Genomic DNA, 22,913 nt, shown 5'->3' on the forward strand with positions numbered 1-22,913 from the left:
GGATAATGTCAAGTTGTCATGACAACGGTTTACATTTTCTTGGTTAATGTGAAGTTGTCATGACAGAGACACCCTCAAATAATGTAATCTTGCCTAATGTCAAGTTGCTATAATGATGACACCCAAACAATGTCAACTTGACATTCCAAAAACCGAATGACACTTAATGACAACAGTCATAAACATCAATACTATGTCATTAGTGTGCATGACATGTGTCATGACATTCTTATGATGGTTACATGTCACCCTTGTGTAGACCCCTTCAAATAAAGTGTTACCCTTTATTTTCATACCATAGTGAAAAAGAAAGTCATGAACTACTTCTGAAAGTTCACAGACACTCTGATTAACTTAAATAAATTCAAATTAGTTAGGAAAATGCTTCTGTTAGGTTTTGTATATAAGATTGTTCAGGGGTGCCAATAATTGTGAGCAACGTGTTTTAGTTAAAAATATTTATTTCTTTGAGATTTTTCAATTTTTTTTTCATTGTGAGATTACAATAAATCACCAACAGATTATTTTTTTTTAAACCGGTTTTTAGTCAACTTTAGCAGAGGTGCCAATAATTCTGGAGGGTACTGTATGTAGCACTACCCCAGTGACTGTTTTTCTTTTGTTTTCAGAACTTGAGAACAACCCAACAAACAGATATTCTAGTGTATAACAGAGGGTAAGAAAAAAGCAGCATATGCACTAATTATGACTACAAGTGCATTATTGCAGCTGTGCAGTAATCAAAGCTGCGAGAGGTTTGGAGGAGTAGGCAAGAGAGGAGATAGTCAGATATGTCATAACCAAATATAAGCGAAAGAGAGAAAGATGGACAGATATGCGGTGGACTCTGCCGGCCTTTGGAGCCTCTGGGTCAGGAAGCGTTGCTGCTGGAACTGATATACGAGCAGGAAACGGGCCAAGCGGGAATGAAACAGTGGGCAGCAGAAACAGGAAGTCCTGCGCTGGCCTCCTGTCTGTTGTGTGTTTGCTCAGCCCACAGCTCCTATCCCAGAAGCCTCTCTGGAGAGCAGCTGGAGTGGTGGCTGCACGCCATTGGCCCAGCATGCACTTGGGCCTGACCAGGAATTCTATCAGTGTGACACATGCAGTAGTATTGGTTTATGGTAACGTACACTTCGGTTTCATGGTGACTTCCAAAGTAAGTGTTTTGGGGGTTTGTTCACATGACCAAGAGATTCACAAAGCAGCCCATGAACACATGCAGTAAGGCAGTACTCAGCAACATACATATATGTATACATACTGTATTACTGCTGACTCATTGGGGGTCTTCATGCATGTTGTATATTACCCCCTGAGATATGGAAAATACATGCCAGAGGTTTCAGATTTCTTTTACAGGCTTTTTGTCTTCATTCAGGTATAGAACAGCCTTTGTTCAGATAAGACAGTGATATGTGAAGAGTAAGATGATATGGGAGAGAGATAGGATTGAGATAGATGGGATTGGGAAACAACCGTGAATCAGATTTGAACTCAGATCCCCATGAGCAGATGAACCAGAATGTGGTATGGATACTGCAGCCACTTGTACCAGAGCTGAGATTTAAGATTATTTTTGTTTTGGTGTAAATGCTGGAAGGACTTTTGTCCCTGGTCAACTCTGGAAGACTGTCATGTCTAGTGTGTTACAGTTTAGCTTGCTCTTTCAATGATTAGTTGTTGAGTTTGTCCTCCTTATATGTTGTTTGATCTTATTGAACTACACTTGCAGAAAATAAAACTATGACATCATACAACCATAGCATGTTAAATAGTTATTTTCAGTAAAATATTTAATACTGACAGTAAACATTCTCATTTGTGTTGTTGTGTAGTAAAAGTGTAGCTTTTTTGAGCTATAAACTATGTTAGATCATTGTTTAAGATTTGAAGTCTGTTTCGATGGATTCGAGGTTGGAGGGGCAATTAATCTGGGACACTGAATGTGACTTTTAAGCATTTACAGGCTACGACAACCGGGGGGAAAGGTGCCTGTAAAACACAAAATGACACACTTGTTGACTGCTGCTGTTTAGGAGACAAGTCATTTGCATCTGGGAGAATATGAATTTAAGTGAATGGGTGAAGAATGCCCCCTGATCACCAGTACAATACACTCAAAAGATTATTTTTTTAAATTTGTATTAAAGCAACAGTAACATCAGCAGTCACATTGGTGCAACTATTTGATATGTGTGCATCATAGTAGTGATGTAATACTCGAGTCCGGTCTCGAGACCCATTTCTGCTTTCTCGGTCTCGTCTCGGACTCGTTCCTTCAAAGACTCGGTCTTGACTCAGTCTCGGACCACAGTGGAAGGAGAAGGACTCGTAATTTCAGACCGAGTCCTCGAGACCAACGCATTTTTTATGTTCAAATAAAAAAACAGACAACACATAACAACAATAATAATAAAATGCAATGTTGACCAGCATTATTTGAAAATGACATCCCATGGTGCAATGCAAAGATACTGCCGTCAGAGCCGTTTATTTATCTCTATGGCTCTGCTGCTGGTGAGTGTCTGTAGGTCAGCATAGTCCATATTAAGACGTTAAGACTGCTCCTCTAAACAATTCCCAATCTAGCTTAGTCTGTAGGCCTAACTGTTGATTATTAACTGGGGTGATATTAAATTATGAATATTAAAACTGAAATTTTTTTATGGTCTTGGTCTCGACTCCTAAAGGACTCGGTCTCGACTCGGACTTGCTTCCTCAAAGACTCGGTCTTGACTCGGACTCGACTGTATTTGAAAACCAACAGACTCTGTCTCGACTCGGTCTCGACCCTTCAAAGACTCGGTCTTGACTCGGACTCGGCATAGGCGGTCTCGTCCCCATTACTACATCATAGACTGTATAGAACATATATAGTCTATGGTGTGCATGCATTGGCTGACATTCCAACAGCTGTGTTGAACAAATCAGGACAAAACAAGGGGCAGGTAGGTTTCACAGAGTGCAGTGCTGAAATGAACAAACCTTCAGGCTTTTGACAGCATATTGGTTCTGTTGTCATAACCCTCTTGGTCACATGCTCATGAGCCAAACTAAACAGTGCTGTGATAAAAATCACTGGAATACCACCTGAACAAATCACATCTGGTTTTCAATGCAGTGAGGATGTTGGTAGTTCCCATTTCAAAATGGATGGGATGTTCAGATGCTTATAAGGAACTGTATAGATGCAAAATTACCAGAGTATGCACCATGTGGTCGTGTGTGTGTGTGTGTGTTTGTGTGTTTGTGTGTTTGTGTGTGTGTGTGTGTGGGGTGGGGGGGGGGTGGTATAAGTGTATGTGAGAGAGTGAGAGTGTGAGAAAAAGATGTGGGATATCCAGACAGCTGGTCTAAATCTTTGTTGTGCCAAACACCCGCATCTTGAGTGAGTAGACCTTGTGGACTCCATGGCTATTGTTTTTGTGTCAGTTGTTTTTCCTGACCAACAGAGCGAAGCTACTGCAGCTGTCCCTGTGGAGACCTGTGACCCTCTCCACACCAGCCATGTCTGTAACATCTGCAACAATAGGGACACAAACAAACAAACATGCAAGCACATAAACACGCACATATCACCATGATTAACAACAACAATTATTGTCATTATGAATCATGATTATGATAAATTACACTTACACTGCATATGTGTACACCCATCACAGTGAAGAGCTAATTTTTGCCACAAATAGGCTAAAAATGAAGCTGCAAATGAAACAAAATGAATGAGGTGAGAAGGAGGTTATGGAACATAACATGTACCAAAGAATGTACATATTACTCAAAATGAAAATAATCAAACAAATTAAACAGATTAAAATGTTGCAGAGTGAAGATGGTGGAAAGCTATCTGAAGAAAATTCACTTTTTCATGCAGACTTGCATTAAATCTTGACAACTAAGTAACTTTTACACACACACACACACAAACACAGGCGCACACACCTACACACACATGTGCGCACACGCACACACACACACACACACACACAGGCGCACACACCCACACACACGTGCGCACACACACACACGCACACACACACACACACACACACACACACACACACACACACACACACACACACACACACAAACACACATGACAGAGGGGGGGATTACTCCATTGTTTTTAGAAGCTCTCCTTATTTTCTTCACAGCCACCAAAATGGTGGTCACTGCTTTGCGTCACCTATGTGATAGCAAGGACTTAAGTGTCTAAATCCCAAGTGCTGCATAATTTAGAACTTTTAGCTACAAGTCATTTTAGAACAAGTATTAAGTTCAGCCTGTTGAAGTGTATCTTAGCACAGATACATAAACCATTTGAATTTGAACCCTTTGTGTTACGTGTTCCAAAGAAATAATTGTTGACATTCTAATTTCCTCTGACGGTGATTGGGTTAAGTCAAAGTACAAAGAGAATGGGGGGATGACTTATCTGGTTACAGAGTTACTTATTAACCAGACTAAGGGAAACTATAAATGTAAAGACACAATGCTCTCAGACTCGACACAACATGGCTCTCCCTCTGTCTTCATCCAGGTAAACAGTTCTATCCCTCATTACACTTTGACGTAGCTGTGATATAGCAGGAGCTGTTGGACTAAACAACGTCAGATTCCTGGTAAGATGTCTTCCCAGCCATGTTTATGGTGGGTGAAACTGAACTTTGCACTTAGCATACAGTGTGCTTGCACTGAATTCATACCTTTCATACTTTCATTTGTAAGTGGTCTAACACTTGATTTCAGAATTCAGTCTAACACTTGATCTTAAATGTATCATTTAAAAGTAGCTTTACTAGATAATCTATGAGAGGTGAACAGGATTAGGAATGGTCAGTGTTTGTGTTATGCTACATTTAGTCTAACCCGTATAACACTGCATGCCTTTCTGTTTTGAAAATAAGATCAGGTAAGCCGTACATGAGGTGATCTCTCTTCTAGTTTCCATTCAGAGTGGAATACAGAACTGGATTGCTCTTCATGGGGCTGCCTGTAACAACTTTACAGTAACAACCAAAGGTAAAACAAAATACATAATCTGTTCCCTATTCACTCTGTTTATCAAGTGTTAAACGGCTAATGGTTTCATGTGCTTGAGGGTGAGAATTAGCCTTAATATAACTAACTTGAACTAAACACAGAGATTATATTGTCTGAATTGCATAAGCTAATGGAAACCACAACATACTGTAGTTGAATCTTTGTTTGTGTCTTATCTAAGTGTATGACATAACATGAAGGAAACACAGGAAATTGGCCTCTCTCTGTGTACTGGGTGGTAAATTACAATGATATCATGTAATCTACCTGAGATTTAAAGCAAAGACAAGAGATTGTGTATGTACATGGGGGAAGGGAATTACTCTTGGGCTTGAGCACCAAGTTTCACCATGGGGGTCAAGTGAAGGACTCTTTGTGTGATATTTCCGCACTTTGTGCCGTCTGACGAGACGAAAGAAGCCTGGGGAACACATTAAATTCCACTCTGAGTAACAACTGGTCAGAGTAAGATAAGGCACTGGGTGTCTGATGTTTTACTGTGTTGGTGGGAAAGATGCTTATTTTGCAGGGCCAATGGCCCACATAAAACTAGACATAATATAGTATGACAAAGAAAAGCTTGCAGACATGATTGAGTGATATGTTTGATAAGTTTTGTGTATCAAATATATTACGACAAAGAGAAACTTACAAATTGCATAAGCACATGATTTACTATGACATACTATTACATCTCTGGACTGTTACTTAAAAAAAACAACAACATAGAATTACACACTCACTCACTCACTCACTCTCACTCTCTCTCTCACTCTCTCTCTCTCACTCTCTCTCACTCTTCCCTTTCACACACAAACAAACACACACATTCACTCACACACACACACAAACAGCCACTCCTGCTTCACCTCACAGGCTGCAGCGTGATGTGTTGTTGTGCCTGTGAGCAGAGTGGGACAGGAAGAGATAATGGGAGCCCCTAACGAGTGTTTACAGCCAACAATGCAGAATTCAATAGCAGGAGGGAGAGAGGGGAAGAGGTCTAATAACAGACCAGGCCCCTCGCTGAAAAATGGCTTCTGTGCCAAGAGGGGTCTACAAGACTAGGGGTGCACACGTACACACAGACCTATGGGAGGCATAGGGCACTGTGGTATTGTAACACTTTCAGACCGTGCAACTCTATAGTCAGTGTGAACAAAGTGTGACACCCACAGGTGGACCGTGTAGGTTCTTTAAGCTGTTTTCAACATAACATTGACCAAGTGATCAAATTGCCAGTGAGAACAATAGCATGAAATTCTTGCAACAGCAGTTTTTATGATCGGCAGACACTTCTCAATGTGCTCAATGCTGAACATGATTTATCATATTTCCCAAGTTACTGCAACACTGCTCCCCTTTGTGCACACTGTTCAAAAGTCAAAAAGTAAAAACAGGAGACACTTTCCTCCTTGACAGAAGTTCTGTTCAAGAGGTATTCAAAGTATCTTGTGAAAATGCCTTACAAGTTCTCATGCGGACTAAGAGAACAGAGCTTTTTGTGTTTATGTAATTTTACAACATAATTGTGTGTGTTGAGTTGTGCATTCTGTATTGAAATCTTTATATGATGGGAACTCTATTGATGTATGGGTGGAACAGCTAGTAAAGTTTGAACACTGTTCTTATAGTAATTAATTTATAAAGAGAACTTATTGTATTGGCTGGAAAATAAAATAGGCAATGCAAGACATTTTACAGAACCAGAAAAGAGAAAATGAAAAGGCTAAGTCTGGTCATTCAGAGTTTAAGTTCATGAGAATAGAGGTCAGACACAGCAATAAACTAGACTCATTGTGATCATCCCCAAAGGACATAGAGTAAATCATACTGCCCAGCACTAAAGTATGACAATAGATATTGATTTTCTTTTAAACTGCTGGTTAATGTTGACTCTGACTCTTTTCTGCCTGTTATGGAAAATCTTTCATTTACAGTGACTACATTTTCAGACTGCAAAAAAGAGGCCATCATCATTAGTCTGACTGGTATTTGTTATCTTTTCTCAGGAAGCAGGGGGAGGATGGGGTCATGGGGTCACCTGCTCTGTGTGTCGCTGCTTCTGTGTGTTTCTGCCACTGTCACTGATGCCTCTCTCCACACCGTGGGCCCCTGCTTGGTGGACACAGGCAAGGTGTGTGGAAAACATTGCTTTTTTGCCCCTTTTGTTCTCCAGACCACTGAGTGGATAACAAGGACTGGGAATATCCTGTTTGTAGGCACAAATTTCCAGTTTTTGATGACAAGGTGACTCTGGAGCAAAGTCTTGTCTAATGTGTCACGGCACGGGACCTTAGTGTGTAATGATTTCATCGCGGCATTCTTAGTGTAAGCCCTTTTGGTCCTTATAAACATATCCAGAATAATCATTTGGTTGGTTAATATATATTCAAATGAGCGATCGTCAATGAATGATTTAATGAACAGCTCATCAGCTATGGTTTAACTTCAAGTTTGTCCGTATATAGATCCATTTAATTGTTTTGATTGTTTAATATGTATGTATAAGTTAGGAAAAGTATTATTAATGTCTTTAGTGTGTCTGTATGACTTGTTTGATAGATATTTACCTTGTGTTCTGATGTTACAGAAATATTAAACAATATTGTAGACATGGGGTTAAATGTATCCTTCCTGTGCAATTCAGGCATCATTCCACTGTGGTCAGAAGAAGCTCACAAAGATTCCAGAAGAAATATGGACCAATGTAACCAGACTGGATCTCTCAGACAACGGTCTTATCCTCAGCCATCCTGACACTCCGAGAACACTGCAGAAGTTTGAGAAGCTAGTCCACCTGAATCTGTCAGCTAACTACCTCCCCCTGCTGGACAGAGGCTTGTTTAGCAACCTCCCATCTCTGGAAGTCCTAGACCTCAGCAGGTGTCAGCTCTCTGTAATGGACACAGAAGCCTTTGAAGGCTTGCCCAGGTTACAGAGGCTTTTTCTAGGGCACAACAGACTGCAACCTTCAGTGTCTACCGCATTGAAGGAACTTAGAGGTGTCTTATCCTACCTGGACCTACAAGGCAATCCTCGTGACAGTTCTGCACCATATGATGAGCGAAAGGGAGCCCAGAAAGTGACCAGATTCAAAGCATCAAAAGGACATGTACATGACCATGACTATGAAGGTCAGGCCTATTATGTTCACCTCAGACAGCAGCCCATTTAACTTAAGTATTTGTGTGATAACAATTTGGTTTGTGTATAACTCTCAGGGTTTAAGGAAAAACGTATCAGTGGTAAAGTAAACCACAGAAAACTACTAGCTGAAGATCCCTTCCCTTCAACCACTCCAGTTCCAAGCACAACCCTTAATGGTAAGCATTCACCTCTCAATACACTAACAACGATATTTTATATAAAGCTGTAGGTGACACCTCTTTTTCCACTGACAGACACTGCTCCTGTTCGCGTTCCCGCTCACAACTGGAAGTTTCTAGTGGGAGTGCTGATTACAGCCATAACACTGTCCATCATTGTTGCAGTATTGGCCAAATGCAAACTCCTCCACCAGTACCTGGCCAGCTATCGTCACTCACGGTTTACTAACATCGACTCAGAAAGCCACTATGACCCAGATGTGTATGAGGTGGGCTTCGCCTCACGGGGAGGAGCAGCCACGATATCAAATGGAATAGCAGATCATGATGATGAGGAAGAGGAAGAGGAGGGGGATGAAGAGGATGATGATGGCTTCATTGAAGACAATTATATACAGCCAAGTGAGAGAGAGAGGGCGGCAAGAGCTGCACAGCAACAGGTGAAAGAAGAGGAGGAAGATCTGGATGATGATTTGGAGTTCACCATTGGATAAGGATTTTTGACTTGTGGTAAATTGGATTGAAATGAAAGTGTGAAGGAGGACCAAAAATCCCTTTTCTTGGAAAAATTGTAGTCTCTCATATTTGGAATTATGCTTTGTAAGTTGAGCTGAACTGTTCTGAGCTGCCATAAGCACACGGCCACTAATGGCACACTTACCAACAATTCAATGACATCCTTACTTGGATAACCTGTAAAACAAAAATAACCTCTGATTGCCACTCTGACTTGAAAATATGCACTCCTTTGTAAATAGTTTGACTAATGTCTTGTGACAGTTTAGTGAACCTTTCACTCCAGTTTTGAATAAAATATTTTCCTGTTTTTGTCTTTCTGATTTCATGACACATTTCTTGTTCAGTTTTGCAGTTTGGCCTCTTTTAGGCCTCTTTTTTCCTTTAGCTTAGTGTGTTAGTGTAACTCACTTTGTTATATAATACAGTTTGTCTCATTTGCTAAAACACAATTTCTGAAACCTTGCTCCGTTTTCTTAAAACATTAAACACAAAACCTCAGCTTCCAGCACTATTTACAAAACCTCTGACTCCTCTTGCAAAATCAAACTTTCGCTTCAAAACAGTTTTACTTGTGCTTAAAATCAAACACTGCTCTCAAATCTCAAAGTGATCAAAATGATATACACTATCAAGCAGTCAGTAAATTTTGTTCAAAACATATAGTTCTTAAGGAGAAGTACATTTTAATCTCAAAACAAATTTCATATTTTTCCGTCATTGTCTTTTGATGAACGAAAACATCAAGTACTTTGCTCTGCTCTGCATTTTTTTGTTCTTCCTCCTCCTTGTACCCCTATTTTTACAGTACCTTGCATCTCACAAACTTCTCTTCTGATGCAACCAGTCAAAATCTATTGAGCAGTCAATAAATGGAAAGCACAATGTTAAGGGCCATACGTATCCGTATTACAGTATTGTACAGTATACAGCCTACAATGCACTGTACTACAATGTCCAATATTAATCCTCTTTCTTTTGAGTGGTTGTGTTTAATCTATGACATGTGTATGTCTATTTGTATTTCATTTTTGCCACTTGTGTTTACCAGTATGGATGCATGTGCATTAGAGTGCAGAATGTGTTTTGAGAATGAGAATGTGTTCAACGCTTTGTTAAAAAATTGTAGGTGAGATCTGCAAATTGTGTTTTGTGAAATGGTTTAAGGACAACAGACTGAAAAATTAACTTAATGAGTTCAATCAACTTAGAACTTTCTTCAGCCTGTGGGTTGTAGTGTTTTAGCAACTGAGAAAAACTGTAATAGGGCCATAGCAAGCCTTTTGAAATTGGGTGGGGGTAGGGCCATAAATATCCAGAATATTTCCTTCTATCCAAAATAATTCATGAACCATCAGTAGTCATTGAGCAGGAAGACGTGTAAAAGTTAATTCATCACGCTATTGTATAGGTTGTCAAATCTGATTAAGCACTTGCCATAATGAACTGTAGACTTTGCCCTTTAAATTTGGGCTCGGGTTTGGCCAAGCCGCAAGCCATGATTCAAACTGGGAATCGATTCGAGGAAGTCATTTTGCAAGACTCCAGTGAAAATTGGAATTAGCAGCAATGTTTCAAGTTCTGTTTCTAGCAGATGCAGATAGGGATAGCGTTCAGAAAAACAACGTTATTTTTGAGTCATCATCTTGGTTTAGCCACGATGTACTTGTCAGCTGCTTCAAGGATAGAGAGAAAGTTTGTATCGCATATGGACTCTGCCTTCTGTCTGCATTTGTGTCAGTCGTCGCATGCTTACTGTGAGTAGGCTACACATAGGCATTCATCAGTGATCTGAACATATTTTACCGAATCACCCAATTTATCTTATAAACTACTCTTTTCTGTAGCCTGACATACCAAAGATGCTATTTGAGAAAGCAAATTACAGCCGACGCTGCCATCTGCGCCGTCTATTGTGTCCTTGGCCATTTGTGCCACAGTGTTGGAGCGTTTCTTTCCAAGCAGTTATCCTTTCAGGTGAGATGTAGCCTATTGTGTAATGGTAGACTTATGATGTAGCCCTATTTTGGGGGATTAAATGTCAATGTTCTCTTTGGTTTATATACAGGTCATAATGGGTGCATTTTGGGCAGTGTTGGATTTGATTACTTTCTTCGCCGTCTTGCTCCCCATGTGCTTGTTTTTTCACTCGGAAAAGGGTAAGCTAGAGGACCCTTGAGCTTCTTATTCTAATTCCGTTTGGGAGCCTCCTAAAAAACAAATATATGATGTGTACAGTAAATGTTTGATTGAAGTGCCACCTCTTACGCAACTGTAGGTCAGGTTTATATATAGCCTAGGCCTATATTGTTTTTACAAGAATGGCCGATCATGTTGATTGCGACGACGGGTTCTGTTAATGTACCTTAAACTGCTGAATTTACTTTCAAAACGTTAACTCTTAGACTTTAGACTCTTAGAAATTACAATTACTTGTTGAAAGGTTGAAATGTTTAGCAGTGTGGTAATTCACCTTACATTCATGATGTCCATAACTTGCACATCTGATTGGCAATGGATATGCAACATACCATAAGCTAGAACATCTGCTGTCTAATTAGGAAGGAGGATGAGGAGGATGAAGAGGAGGAGGAGACAGAACCTGTTGAGTGTGTGTCTCCTGTTAACGGTGGTCGGAGGGGGAATTCACCTGACAGCCAGGAGTCATGCCCACCCTGTAGACACCTATGGTCCTTACAGGAGACGACTTTTAGGTGCCATTGTTCATGTGAGTCAGAGTCATATGAAATGCACAATTAATACTAAGTGAATACTCTAGAGGTCAGTAAATACACCAGCACTCCACAAGGTATTTCAGCTACACAATTTGTACAGTTAGTTCCAACCTTAATCTAAAAGGCTGTATTGATTTCAATAGACAGTTGAATTTCCCCTGGGTTGTACTGAAACATTAGAATATGTAATATAAACAGTAATGACTGTCTACAGTTGATCTACTGGAGGCCTATAGATATCTGAACAGCCTGGTCATGTTTTCATATCCAATGATATTATACAAAGAAGGTTAACGTGTCAATGGTGAGCAATTTGAATATTGTTTTTTTTAAAAATAAAGGACAGTTTGGAGCTCCTGGGTTACATACTTGGTCTGCTGAGTTTTGTGATTAGCTGGACGTCCCGTTTTCCAGCTATTGTGATCGTTGTAAGTGATGCAACATCTGAAATCCAGAAATGTCATGACTGACTGGTAAACATACAGTAACATTATATTTCAGGTTGTCACATGTAATTAGTTGACAGTTAATATTGTTCATATGATTTTTTAAAATAAATTATTACAATTTTGACATAATAGAGTTGTAAATAAAATGCCTCTAAGATAAATATTTTGATATATCCTTTAAATTACCTTTTATGAACTGCTTGTTACATTGACAAAAATGCATCTTCCTAGTACAATAGAAAGCAAAGAGGAACAGTTCAGTCCATGGCTGGGATTCTGTATGCTGTGGCTGGTGGCCTTTACACAGCTGCCATCTTGATCCATGACACAAGACTTTCATTTGTTGTCAAAGCCTTGCCATGGATTATGTCCTCAACATGTTGGGGAGTCTTGGAATTCCTTGTATCCTTTGCCTCTTTTAAGCAAAAATAGTAATGGTTTTACAAAGCAAATGCGAGTGCAAAATAAGTGGTAAGACTTTACGTAATTTTTTTAATGAAATTCTGAACTATTTTGTTTTCTTAAGCTATGGGATGGCCTATCCACCTCACCTGCTTGCCCATTAGGTTGACCAACGCTACTCAAACTATGATTGTTACTCTGTTCTCTTCTGACTTATCGGGTCATAAACCCTAGTCAGTAGTATATGCAAACAAGACTATGAATTGAGATTATCAAAATTCTTCAATGCGTCAATGTCATGTACAGCAATGAATCATATTAGTATCTGAATTTGTATCCAATCAGCATAATTCATTAGGCCTACTTCACTGGAGCTCTCAAAGTAAAATGTAATGCCCAGGTTGTTTAAGTGCCTTAAGTTCTGACCCCAGATCCTGGCCCTGTCCCTTAGCAGAAGGAGATCTGTCCGTCATCAGACGGTGAGATCTCTCAGCTCAGACACTGTGGCCTTGTTGGCTAGTGGCAGCCACACAGGGAAGGGGGCCAGGAAACGCAAGGTAAATCGCCATCCAACAATTTCCTATATATATATATACACTGCTCAAAAAAAATGAAGGGAACACTTCAATCATACACTGGATCGGTACTCTGACACTGTTTGGCTCTGAGCACAAGTAAAACTTTTGAGGCGAGTGTTTTATTTTGCAAGAGCTGTCAGACATTCTTTGAATGTTTGAGAATGGAGAAAAGGGTGGAATGTTTCAAAAAATGTGTTTTAACAATTGTGGAAAACTGTAAGTGTTCCCTTAATTTTTTGAGCAGTGTATATATATATAACATTATGCATTCAATAGTGCAGCTAGTGCACTATGCATTCAATAGTGTAGTTGCACTATACTAGTTGCATGCATAGTTTCTGATTCAAATACAACTATAGTAATAGTAAATAAAAAAAAAAACTTTGAGAGCCGTAAAGTGTAAAAATATAACTGGTGTTTTTAATTGCTTAGCTCCAGGACAAAGAAGATGCACCTCCTTTTTACCCAACAACTAACTGTACTCTACCTATGAGGACTGAGATGGGACACTATATGGATGTTAACATTCAGCCTGTACGTAAGGTGAGTTGTTAGCGGCTCTGACACAATCTACATCTACTATAGTCTATCTGGACCAGGGATTGGCAGTATGTATGATGCATGTATTTAAAATACGTATTTCAAATACAAAATTAGTATTTTATTGAGCTGAAGAAAATGGCATCGTACTTTGTACAAAATACTTTAAAGGTGTGTACTGTATTTCTGTAGTTTAAAAACGTTGCCAAATATTTTTGGTAAAACCAATACTTTTGGTGATGTAATGACACTGATGTGATGAAGTTTAATCGTCCAATTGAAACACGTGGTACTGTTTATGTGGTTGCCATCCAACATTGCTACACAATGAAAAATGTGTATGCCCCTTGATGTCAATTTAACACCATTTAGCGCTTACACAGTACCCAATTAGTTAAAGGTGCTCTAAGCGATGCTTAGGCTAAAATGTTTTTTAGGCTAAAACATTTTTGTCACTTACAGCAAACATCACCTCACCATCCGCTATCTGCCTGTGTCCTGAATACACTGTAAAAAACGCTATCTGTGGACAGCCCAGGCTCTAAAAACGGCAACAAAAACAACCTGGGCAAACCTAACCCATAAAAATATAACAAACTGTTCCAACAAATCACAGACGAGATGCTTGTTTAGGAGAGTTTCAATTGCACAGGAGGGAGGGGGAGGAAGTGGCGAGCTAGCTTTTTGTTTTGTTTGAATGTCAACAGAAATGACGTTACCCAGTATCGTTTAGAGCACCTTTAAAAACAATCTAAAAGGGTCATCCTACCTGATCCACAGTGTTACACAGTGCAATATCAAGCCATCTGGCCATGCATTGACACTGACAGTCCCCACTTTGTACCACTCGACCAGTTCAGTTGTGACTTTTGAGTGCATCTCTGATAACAGTATTTAGGCTATGAGATGTAACACGTAGGTCAGCATAGTTGATCTGTTGACTGTTTGCAGGTTTATGGCATGTCTTGTAGGCAAAGAAAAGCTGTTGCTCTCAAACACTGTCCACTTAATCAACAGAGTCAGTGTACTGATGAAGGAATAGATTAAATAGACAGATATGGAATAGACCAGTAGCTGGGTTGACAAATAGGCGGGGCAGAGTCTGATGATCGTTTAAGGGGAAAAAAAGCACACTAAGGTCGGTCCACGGAGATTTTGTTCATTTTTACGGCTCTTTCTTTCTATGGCTAGGCTATGAGCGAAATCCGGGGAATGGAATCCCAAAATGTTAGCACTTGTGGTCAAAACACCATTTTTTTCATGCATTATTAACCTATGGTTAACCTACTTAATGTTATTTTATTGGGTAAGGCTATTTGCATACCTGGTACAATTAGCAGTGTATGCTATTCATACCCTGGTGCAATAAGAACGAAGTGAATTCTATTCGTACCCCGGTGCACACAGCAATGTGTCCTATTAGTACCCCGTCTGGTACAAATATCAATGTATGCTATTCGTACCCGGTGCACACAGCAATGTGTTCTATCAATACCCGTCTGGTACAAATATCAGTGTATGCTATTTGCACCCCTGTGCATTTATTCTGGCATATTGATAACACAATGTAATAATAATAATAATAAAAAAAAAAAAAGCAACATGTTTTTTTGTTGTTACGTGAGCAGAGGTCATACACTTTTTGCTAAATGCACTGGGGTATGATGTAACAAATATACAGTAATACATATGGATGTAGTGGGATTGCAGTTCATTGGCTTTACAGGAAGATGGAGATTTGATATTGCCCAACTGATACGATGGATGTATCCATTATCTTGGCCTTGATCATTGTAACGTGGGGGCGTTAGCTCTGGGGTGCGCTGGTGCAGAATTTGGGAATTGTTTTCACTCACCTGGTATGCACTCGGATATAAGTGGGAGTGTGTTGCATTTCCTCGGTTTTCCTGGTCTAAGCCAGATAAACAAACCTGTAAAGCCTGTTCAGACTTGTCTGTGGGTTTCGGGGAAGAACAACACTTTGATATTCCTTTTCACAGAATATAGAAGAATCTTTTCTTGATATAGAATGGAACACCCCTACATTTTCTAAGAATGATGGACGGTTATTTAAAGAGTATTTTTAGTATTTCAAAATACATGGCATAGAATGGCGTGGCTACTGTATGTTGTACTTCATTTTGATACACTTAAAATTAGGGTATTTGCTATTTTATTTTAAAGTACATTTTGATGTATTTTTGTCCATCCCTGATCTGGACCAGGGCAGAAAATCTGATGGGAAACACCAGTGTTGAATATGTACTCACTGTGAATCTGTTTTTGATGGTGTAAACTTGCACAACACCACCAGGTATAGGCTATACATGTTTCTTTTAAAAATGTTAATATCAAATCAGATGATTTTTTTTTTTTTTTTTTTTTTAACGGCACAAAGTAGCTGAAAGTGGTGACTGAAACCATGCTTCAAATCTGTGTTTCCCTACCTTGACCGCTGTTGCAGCAATTGCTCAGTAACTTTGCATTTATCACTGCATTATGTTAGTTTACCAGTTTCAAATGTGCTCAGCTGAGGGGATAGAAGTGTACAGAAACACCGCTTGCCACATTCAGTGGAGGAGGGGTTCTATAAAATAAAATGAACATGTGCTGCTCTATATCATGTCTCAGTATTATGTGGTTTAATATCAACAATATTAAATTGCTGCATCCGCTTAGAGGTGCATTAGAAGCAGTAACAAACCTAGTTTAGTCGGATTCATCATGGAGTAATACAGAGAGGATTTCTATCACATCAATGTCTTGACTTCCCCTTTGAGCACTTCACACCTGTTTGTTCTGCAGGTGTGTCTGAAGGAAGTGAGGGTGTCACGTGAGGGTCAGTGTGGGAGTGAGCCACTGAAGAGGACGGTAAAAGTGGTCAGGGTCGATGACGCCTGTTCCTCAGGCAGCTCTTCAGACTCCTCCTCATTCTACTCTGACGACCTAGAGGTTAGCAGCCATTTCCTCACCAGGCAGTTGCAGGCAACGGTGAATGCATTCTCTTATGCACTGTTTTTTGTGCAAATTGAGGTTCAGCATGAAGGCACATGAAAAAAGTGTGGAAATACAATTTGTTCATCACACCATGGGAAGTTTTATATTGTCAAACTCAATTTAAAAATTCAAATAAAAATGGCTCACAACAACATCAAGCAGAGAATATCCCTAATATTCAGGTTTAAATATTTGGATGCAAGTATAGATTTTGCCAATAGATGGAGACAAATTGAAGAAAATTACTGACTAATGTTAAATTACAATGGGTTGTATATGTATGCTTAATAAATATAAACATTTTAAGCTATAAATATGGTCCTGACCAGTAAGGCCTGTAATTTGTACAGTAGAGATATATAATTTAACAGTCTGTGAGAACAAACTGAATCCCATAATGTGTTTTCATTTAGGTGTTTCAAAATGAATGTTTGTATTAAAATGTGTGTTGTTGATTCTTTTTGTGAATATTCTCTGAGATTTGGCCATGGAGTGTTTCCTTATAGTGAAACATCGCAACCTCGCTCTGATCATGCCAAGAACTTTCTCAGTGACTCCCTGAGAAGGCTAGTGATGGAGGATGTCATTTAATTCGAAACAAAGGCAAAAGAACTTGGAGTGCTAACAATTGGTACTTTATGCAATTCACTAAACAGGAAGAGGCAACGCATGTGAGCCTCCCACAAACAAAAGTGTGGCTAGAATGTGGCACAATGTGCTTTTTACTTTTCATGTTCCAACTTTGTGATAATCAGCAATTTGGATGTTTAATAAGATTTCATTTTCTAACATATTTCTGCTTGTTTGTAATAGAAGACCAATAATGGGGCACTTGCTCTTTGCTCAACTTTGTACAGCTAACAAATCTAGAGTAGATATCTCTGTCTATATTTTATTGTCAGTCCTCAGCCCTGGCAAAGGTCAAGGTCGTCTGATAGGATTCAGCAACACATCTCACTCATATGTATACGCCTTATCTGTTCCTAAAACTTCCCCCCAAATCGTACCCTGGATTCTGGGTCAACTCAGTCATTGGACTGGTCATTGCGTGAAATGTGATTTAAAAAAAAAAAAGTCAACTAAAACAATATTTAGCAATTGACCAGTAACTACAAAGACGTGCACTGTTTGTGTTACTAGTAGTCACTCTGATCAATCCATCTTAGTTAGTCCGGTTAAGGAATACTTCCTCTGTCACTTGTCTTGAGCAGTCTCATTTGGACTTGAGTGGAATTGTGAAATGACCCGATTGTTCTTCTGTTAGAACGTTATGATTAAAGTCCGGGGCTGGCCCTTTGTTCCGGAAGTGGTACAATATGGTGAGGCAGTCCATGGGGAGTAGGACTCCTTGCTCTGCTATTTTTGGGAGTTTAGATTAACCTTGTCTCTGAAAGCAGCATTAGAAAGACATTATGAGGACTCCCTTTCAAAGGAAGTGACTGTCTAGACATGAGCTTGTGCTCCATTTAGTGTGGCACTCCTCTAGATGACTATATCTAAACACCTCTTTTGTTAGGGTGGGCAAATGTCCAGTTGGCGGACATCCAGTGTATCCATGTTCTGTACTTTATAAATGTATCCCATGGCTAATCTGTTATTCTCATTTCAGTGCCCTGTGTCAAGTCTTAATCATGCATGTTGTAATACTTCTAAAACAAGTTATTGGTACATGACTGATAGTTTGTAACGATCTTTACTCAAATTGGTCTCTTCTGCACAGTGGGATTTTGAGGAGGCAGCTTCTACGCAGTGGTGCAAGGTTTCAAAGGAGCAGGACTGCATGGAGGCTTTTCCTCTGCAGCCGTGGACAGTGAAGCCAACCCTGACCGCCAACACCCAACCAGGCACTCCCTTCTGCTCTTATGACAAGGGTCTGACCATAAAGATGGCTGCTGACGAACTGACAGACTGTGAGAAGACTGAGTCATGCTCTGGGAAATAACTGGAGAGCCCTTGCCGACCAACACCGCAATTTACAAGCATGGGCTACAACTAACAACAGTAGAAAACAACCTTGCCATGTTGTCATAGGATTACATTATATAATAAAACCGATCATAATGATTTATCAATGCTTAATTGGTTTATTTGAATTGCTAGTGCATATCACAGTTTGACACAAATTACCCAACATTTCTGTATAAGTATAAGTATATATACTCTTTTGATCCCGTGAGGGAAATTTGGTCTCTGCATTTATCCCAATTCGCCCAATGAAGCACACACTAATCCCGGCGCAGTGAGCAGCCTGCAACAACAGCAGCGCTCGGGGAGCAGTGAGGGGTTAGGTGCCTTGCTTAAGGGCACTTTAGTCGTGCCTACTGGCCAGGGTTCTAACCAGTAGGCCACGGCTGCCCCAGTAACGGATCCACCTGGCATTTAGTTTCCAAATAACTGTCTAAATAAATATATTCTACATATTGGATGCTGAGGCATACAGGAAGTGAACTTTGTTATATGCTACTTGTACTTTCTTTATGTTATTGTGGGAAAACAACTGGAATTCTCAGTAGGGCTTGAATGGTTCAGCTACACTGACAAGTATTACTAAGTTTTTTCATGGACATCCCTGCTTGGCAATTTGTTTTTGTACGCACAGCATGTCTGACCGTTACCAGAAACCACTAATGTTGCTTGCAGCATTTAAGTCAGAGTCGCACCGTATCTAAATGGTTCAGACCGAGACTCTGATCTGCCTCGCGAGGGAGCTTGTTTGGTCAGCACTCCCCCTTTCACTCGCATTGGCTCCAGGCGTGGTTTCCTTCCTCTGAGCCAAACCACTGATTGATGGGATGGCACCAAAATAATAATAATTAAAAAAACTATCGCTCACTGTTTTTGTGTAGATGGCACTAAATAATGACAAATGGAGGGAGGTGTCACATTGTCTGCCACAATAAAGCGAGAGTGTGTCCACTTACAGTCTGTTCAAGTCAAGGGGTCGCTTCCTTTATTTTGATAGCTGCCTTTTTATCAGGGCTGGACTGGAAAAAAGCTCAGCTTGATAAGAGGCAGACTAGATGGCCAGAGCCAGCTTTTTCGCTTTGTAATAGGCCCTCTTCTGCTTGTCTTGTCATGTAACTCAGAGGCTCAGCCTCATTGTGTCTGGTTGCTAGTCTTGTTTTAACAGATGGGCTTTGACAAGACTTCCCTTCCAGTCTGATACCAGGACAATGTGCAGATTAGATGCTTGATTAGAAGTCTTGTAGCACATTCTTTGCTTCCCCATTACATTTACTCATTATGATGTGTCTAATATGGATAAATAGGTGCTCTAAGTTTTCCCTATTATTTGCCTTTAACTGGACAGGCAAAGCGGTGACTTTCTGTGCTAGATCATGACAAACCTTTCTCTTTCTGTCAGCCAAGATTTTATAAATGGCAAGCTCTTATAATATAGTGGGGTGCATCGGCACTCAGTCATTTCAAATTGATGCAAAAGTTTCAATTTCATTTCTAAATGGAAGATAGGGCTCTATAGAACAATTTTGGTTCAAGGCCCAAGCAAGCTGATCAAGAAATTACTCCCCAATTAAGAGTGTATGTAGTTATGTAGAGTTTATGGGATTTTTTAGATTTAGGCGTAAGTGTTTACAATCAGTACATTTTGTTCTCTAAATAATGAAGGGGAAACTGATTCTACCATAGACAATCATATATTTCCTGAAAGCTTACACTCTCAGGATGTAATATGATATGGCATGAGGTATGTCCCACCTTCTGATTATTATGCAGTCCATAATAAAAATTGGCTGTTGGCAAATTGGGGGTATAGCTAACAACATTTAGTCTAGCACCATAGGTGAAACAGGTAAGACCTCATAAACCATGTATTTTCTAAAAGCTTATTTATACAATCAAGATTCAAACTAAAAACATTTTATCATGTCCCACCCCACTCTTAAGCCCGTGTATATTATGCTGGAGGGGGAGGGGGGGGTGGGGACAAATGAAAAAACATAAGTTGGGACAGGTCCCACTAACCCTGGTCACAAGCCCGAAGGTATTGGCTGTACACCCTTATTGATAATACCCAATGCAATATAGAGTACATTGGTAGCAAAGTGATGGGGAGGGTGGGACATGTCTCAACTTACAGTATTTCATGATCTCCTGAGGGAATATGCTTTTAGAAAAGGAATAGTTTAGGGGGATGGAGAGGATAATTTTTCCTTCATGGCACAGTCCTGTGTGTAATAGCATGCATGGGTTTGAAAAGGTTTTTACTAGTACTTCTACTTTCAGTACTTAAGTATGTTTTATAATGGGCTACTTGCCATACTTAAGTACTGTAAATAATAGATTATTTTAGACTTTTACTTAAGTGGTATGTTTATAGTTGACTTACTTTTACCTAAGTCATTTTCTGATCAAATATCTGTACTTCTACTCAAGTGTGGGTTTCAGATACTTTATACAATTCATATCAGATCACATCCTTATACAGTATATATGGTATATAAGGGAGAATCCGTTTCCCCTTCATGGTTTAGACCAAAGTGTACTGGTTGTATACTTTTCCACCTAAATCCAAAGAATCCCATTCATTTCAATGGGAAATCTATAAACTCTAATTGGAGGGCATTTTTTGATCAGCTTGATTGGCCCTCTAACCAAAATTGTTCGATAGACATTTATCTACAATTTCGAAGTGAAAATGAAACTTTTGCATTAATTTGAAATGAAAATTACAAATTGCCCATACACAAAACCAATAGGCTATGCAGTGTTTCTTATTCCATATAGCCCATAATTGGAAGCAGGCTAGGTGCAGCGGCCCTTGATGTCACAATCCTTACTCCTATCCTCCTGAACTTTGTCTTGGTACTTCAACCAAAAGTTCAGAAATTGTACCTCTCAATTTACGCTCACTACCCTTGTAATCAGCCTACACACTAGAAAAGGAGAGGTGATGCTAAATGAACAATTTCCTGACTTGGCAAAAAGTAAGGCAGGCTTATAGACCCCTATGTCAAAAACTCTGATGTCATTTAATTTGCTTTACTAAGCAGTTGGCTTCTGAGTGTCTACAGTAGGGCTTGAGGTTAATCCCATCTCTTTTTGGAGACTGAAGGCAAAAAACAAACAAACTCCAGCGTACCCAGATTGGTGGAATTTTGTTTTTACAACTTTCAGAGAGGAAAAAAGGACATCAAAACCAAAATTGTGAATGGGGTTTCGATGTTTTTCTTTCTTACCCCCTAAGAGTGTTTAATGCGTCACCAATAGACTACAGGCAAAATGAGAACATCAGAAATCCCACACATTTGCTCACTAACCAACCCAGGCCAGGATATGGGCCATTGCAGCTGACAAAGTGTATCACGCATAATGCCACAGAAGATACTGCAATAACTACTCTGCTGCAACACAATATAGGCCTAGGTTATATCTCGCAGACAGGAACACGGTAGAAAATGCACAGCTCAGCCGTAGTATAATGACTTACATAAAGACTGACACTTTTACCTTCTCAATAATGATGCCAGTTTGCGCATTTTCACCTGACCCTGAGTGTGTCTGTAGTGATCTCACATCCTGTGCCTCACTTCCTCCGATCGTCAGCTAGCAAGCAAGCTTAGGCAGTCAATCCCCCACCACGACACGTTTGTTCCTCCGACGAGCTGTCAACAGACCACACGCTCCGTCTGACAGACATAGGCTGCCGACTACAAAACTTAATTTGAGTCAAAACGGTCCTTGGCGGATTGTCCTTTGAAACGAGATCAAATCGTCACATTATGACTCTGAGGTGATCCTTAAAGTGTCCAGGTGGATCTGGTAAGATTCGTCTTTATTTCGTTTTGGGCACTCACAGCATGTGAGCGATGCTAGTGTTAGTCACCAGCCATTGAGTCCGCCCTCAGTTGAGGTGGATAGGATAGGAAGGAGTATTTGCATGTGTCACGAAGTAGGAATTCCGTTGTGATGAAACTCACTGTAAGCATTTGGGGTGTAACGTTAGCTAGTTTTGGCGGTGAACTCTTGGCCGAGAAGCCACTTTACTTAATCGTTTAATGGACGTCTTTTCTCCGATACGTACAGTGTCGAACATGATCTGTCCATGCTAACGTATAATTATGTACCAGATGTATTTTTTTTAAAGACTTTGAGATAGATAGCTGACATTGGAAACCAATCAGTTGTCGCTGGCTAGTCCCGAATAACTGCTACCATATATGTTAAATACGCAGAGGCATGCAGTGTTCAATACGTTCTGGCTTAACCGTGTTAGGTTAACGTAAGTCAACGTGGGGGTGTTTATAATAGACTGTCAGTGTTCCGTTAGTTAATGTTTGGCTAACGTTACTCGTTTAC

The 22,913-nt window shown here is 39.9% G+C and overlaps 3 protein-coding genes across 9 annotated transcripts in view; all 3 read left to right on the forward strand.

Moving 5' to 3' along the window:
* Positions 1-4,510: 4,510 nt before the first annotated feature.
* On the forward strand, positions 4,511-9,210 carry c9h1orf210 (chromosome 9 C1orf210 homolog). Its single transcript, XM_048251544.1, has 6 exons — positions 4,511-4,546; positions 4,951-5,028; positions 7,062-7,186; positions 7,700-8,186; positions 8,274-8,375; positions 8,454-9,210. The coding sequence occupies exons 3-6, from the start codon at positions 7,076-7,078 to the stop codon at positions 8,870-8,872; spliced, it is 1,119 nt and encodes a 372-aa protein (XP_048107501.1). The 5' UTR covers positions 4,511-4,546; positions 4,951-5,028; positions 7,062-7,075; the 3' UTR covers positions 8,873-9,210.
* A 1,191-nt stretch (positions 9,211-10,401) lies between these two features.
* On the forward strand, positions 10,402-18,663 carry tmem44 (transmembrane protein 44). 2 transcript variants are annotated; one of them, XM_048253085.1, is made up of 10 exons: positions 10,402-10,651; positions 10,742-10,871; positions 10,963-11,053; positions 11,456-11,622; positions 11,971-12,057; positions 12,310-12,480; positions 12,912-13,037; positions 13,491-13,601; positions 16,404-16,589; positions 18,316-18,663. In XM_048253085.1, exons 1-10 carry the CDS (start codon positions 10,464-10,466, stop codon positions 18,535-18,537), a joined length of 1,479 nt encoding a protein of 492 aa, XP_048109042.1. In that variant the 5' UTR covers positions 10,402-10,463; the 3' UTR covers positions 18,538-18,663. The 2 variants fall into 2 exon arrangements, with proteins under 2 accessions (XP_048109042.1, XP_048109044.1); XM_048253087.1 differs by having other exon boundaries at positions 16,404-16,550.
* Positions 18,664-22,131: 3,468 nt separating this feature from the next.
* Positions 22,132-22,913, forward strand: part of atp13a3 (ATPase 13A3) — a 40,936-nt gene continuing 40,154 nt past the window's right edge. For all 6 annotated transcript variants that reach the window (XM_048251890.1, XM_048251894.1, XM_048251892.1 and 3 more), the window contains exon 1: positions 22,132-22,376. The gene's annotated coding sequence lies outside the window, so the exon portion shown is untranslated. The remainder of the gene's footprint in view (positions 22,377-22,913) is intronic.

This window comes from Alosa alosa, chromosome 9 (assembly GCF_017589495.1).
Source record: "Alosa alosa isolate M-15738 ecotype Scorff River chromosome 9, AALO_Geno_1.1, whole genome shotgun sequence".
NCBI classification, from domain to species: Eukaryota; Metazoa; Chordata; class Actinopteri; order Clupeiformes; family Clupeidae; genus Alosa; species Alosa alosa.

Excerpts from the sequence above, each read along its gene's own strand:
- c9h1orf210 (XM_048251544.1), top strand. The coding sequence starts at position 7,076 with ATGGGGTCATGGGGTCACCTGCTCTGTGTGTCGCTGCTTCTGTGTGTT. Across the intron at positions 7,187-7,699 it reads GCTTGGTGGACACAGGCAAG|GCATCATTCCACTGTGGTCA; the intron begins GTGTGTGGAAAA and ends TGTGCAATTCAG. Across the intron at positions 8,187-8,273 it reads ACATGACCATGACTATGAAG|GGTTTAAGGAAAAACGTATC; the intron begins GTCAGGCCTATT and ends TATAACTCTCAG.
- tmem44 (XM_048253085.1), top strand. The coding sequence starts at position 10,464 with ATGTTTCAAGTTCTGTTTCTAGCAGATGCAGATAGGGATAGCGTTCAG. Across the intron at positions 13,602-16,403 it reads ACATTCAGCCTGTACGTAAG|GTGTGTCTGAAGGAAGTGAG; the intron begins GTGAGTTGTTAG and ends TTTGTTCTGCAG. Across the intron at positions 16,590-18,315 it reads CCAGGCAGTTGCAGGCAACG|TGGGATTTTGAGGAGGCAGC; the intron begins GTGAATGCATTC and ends TCTTCTGCACAG.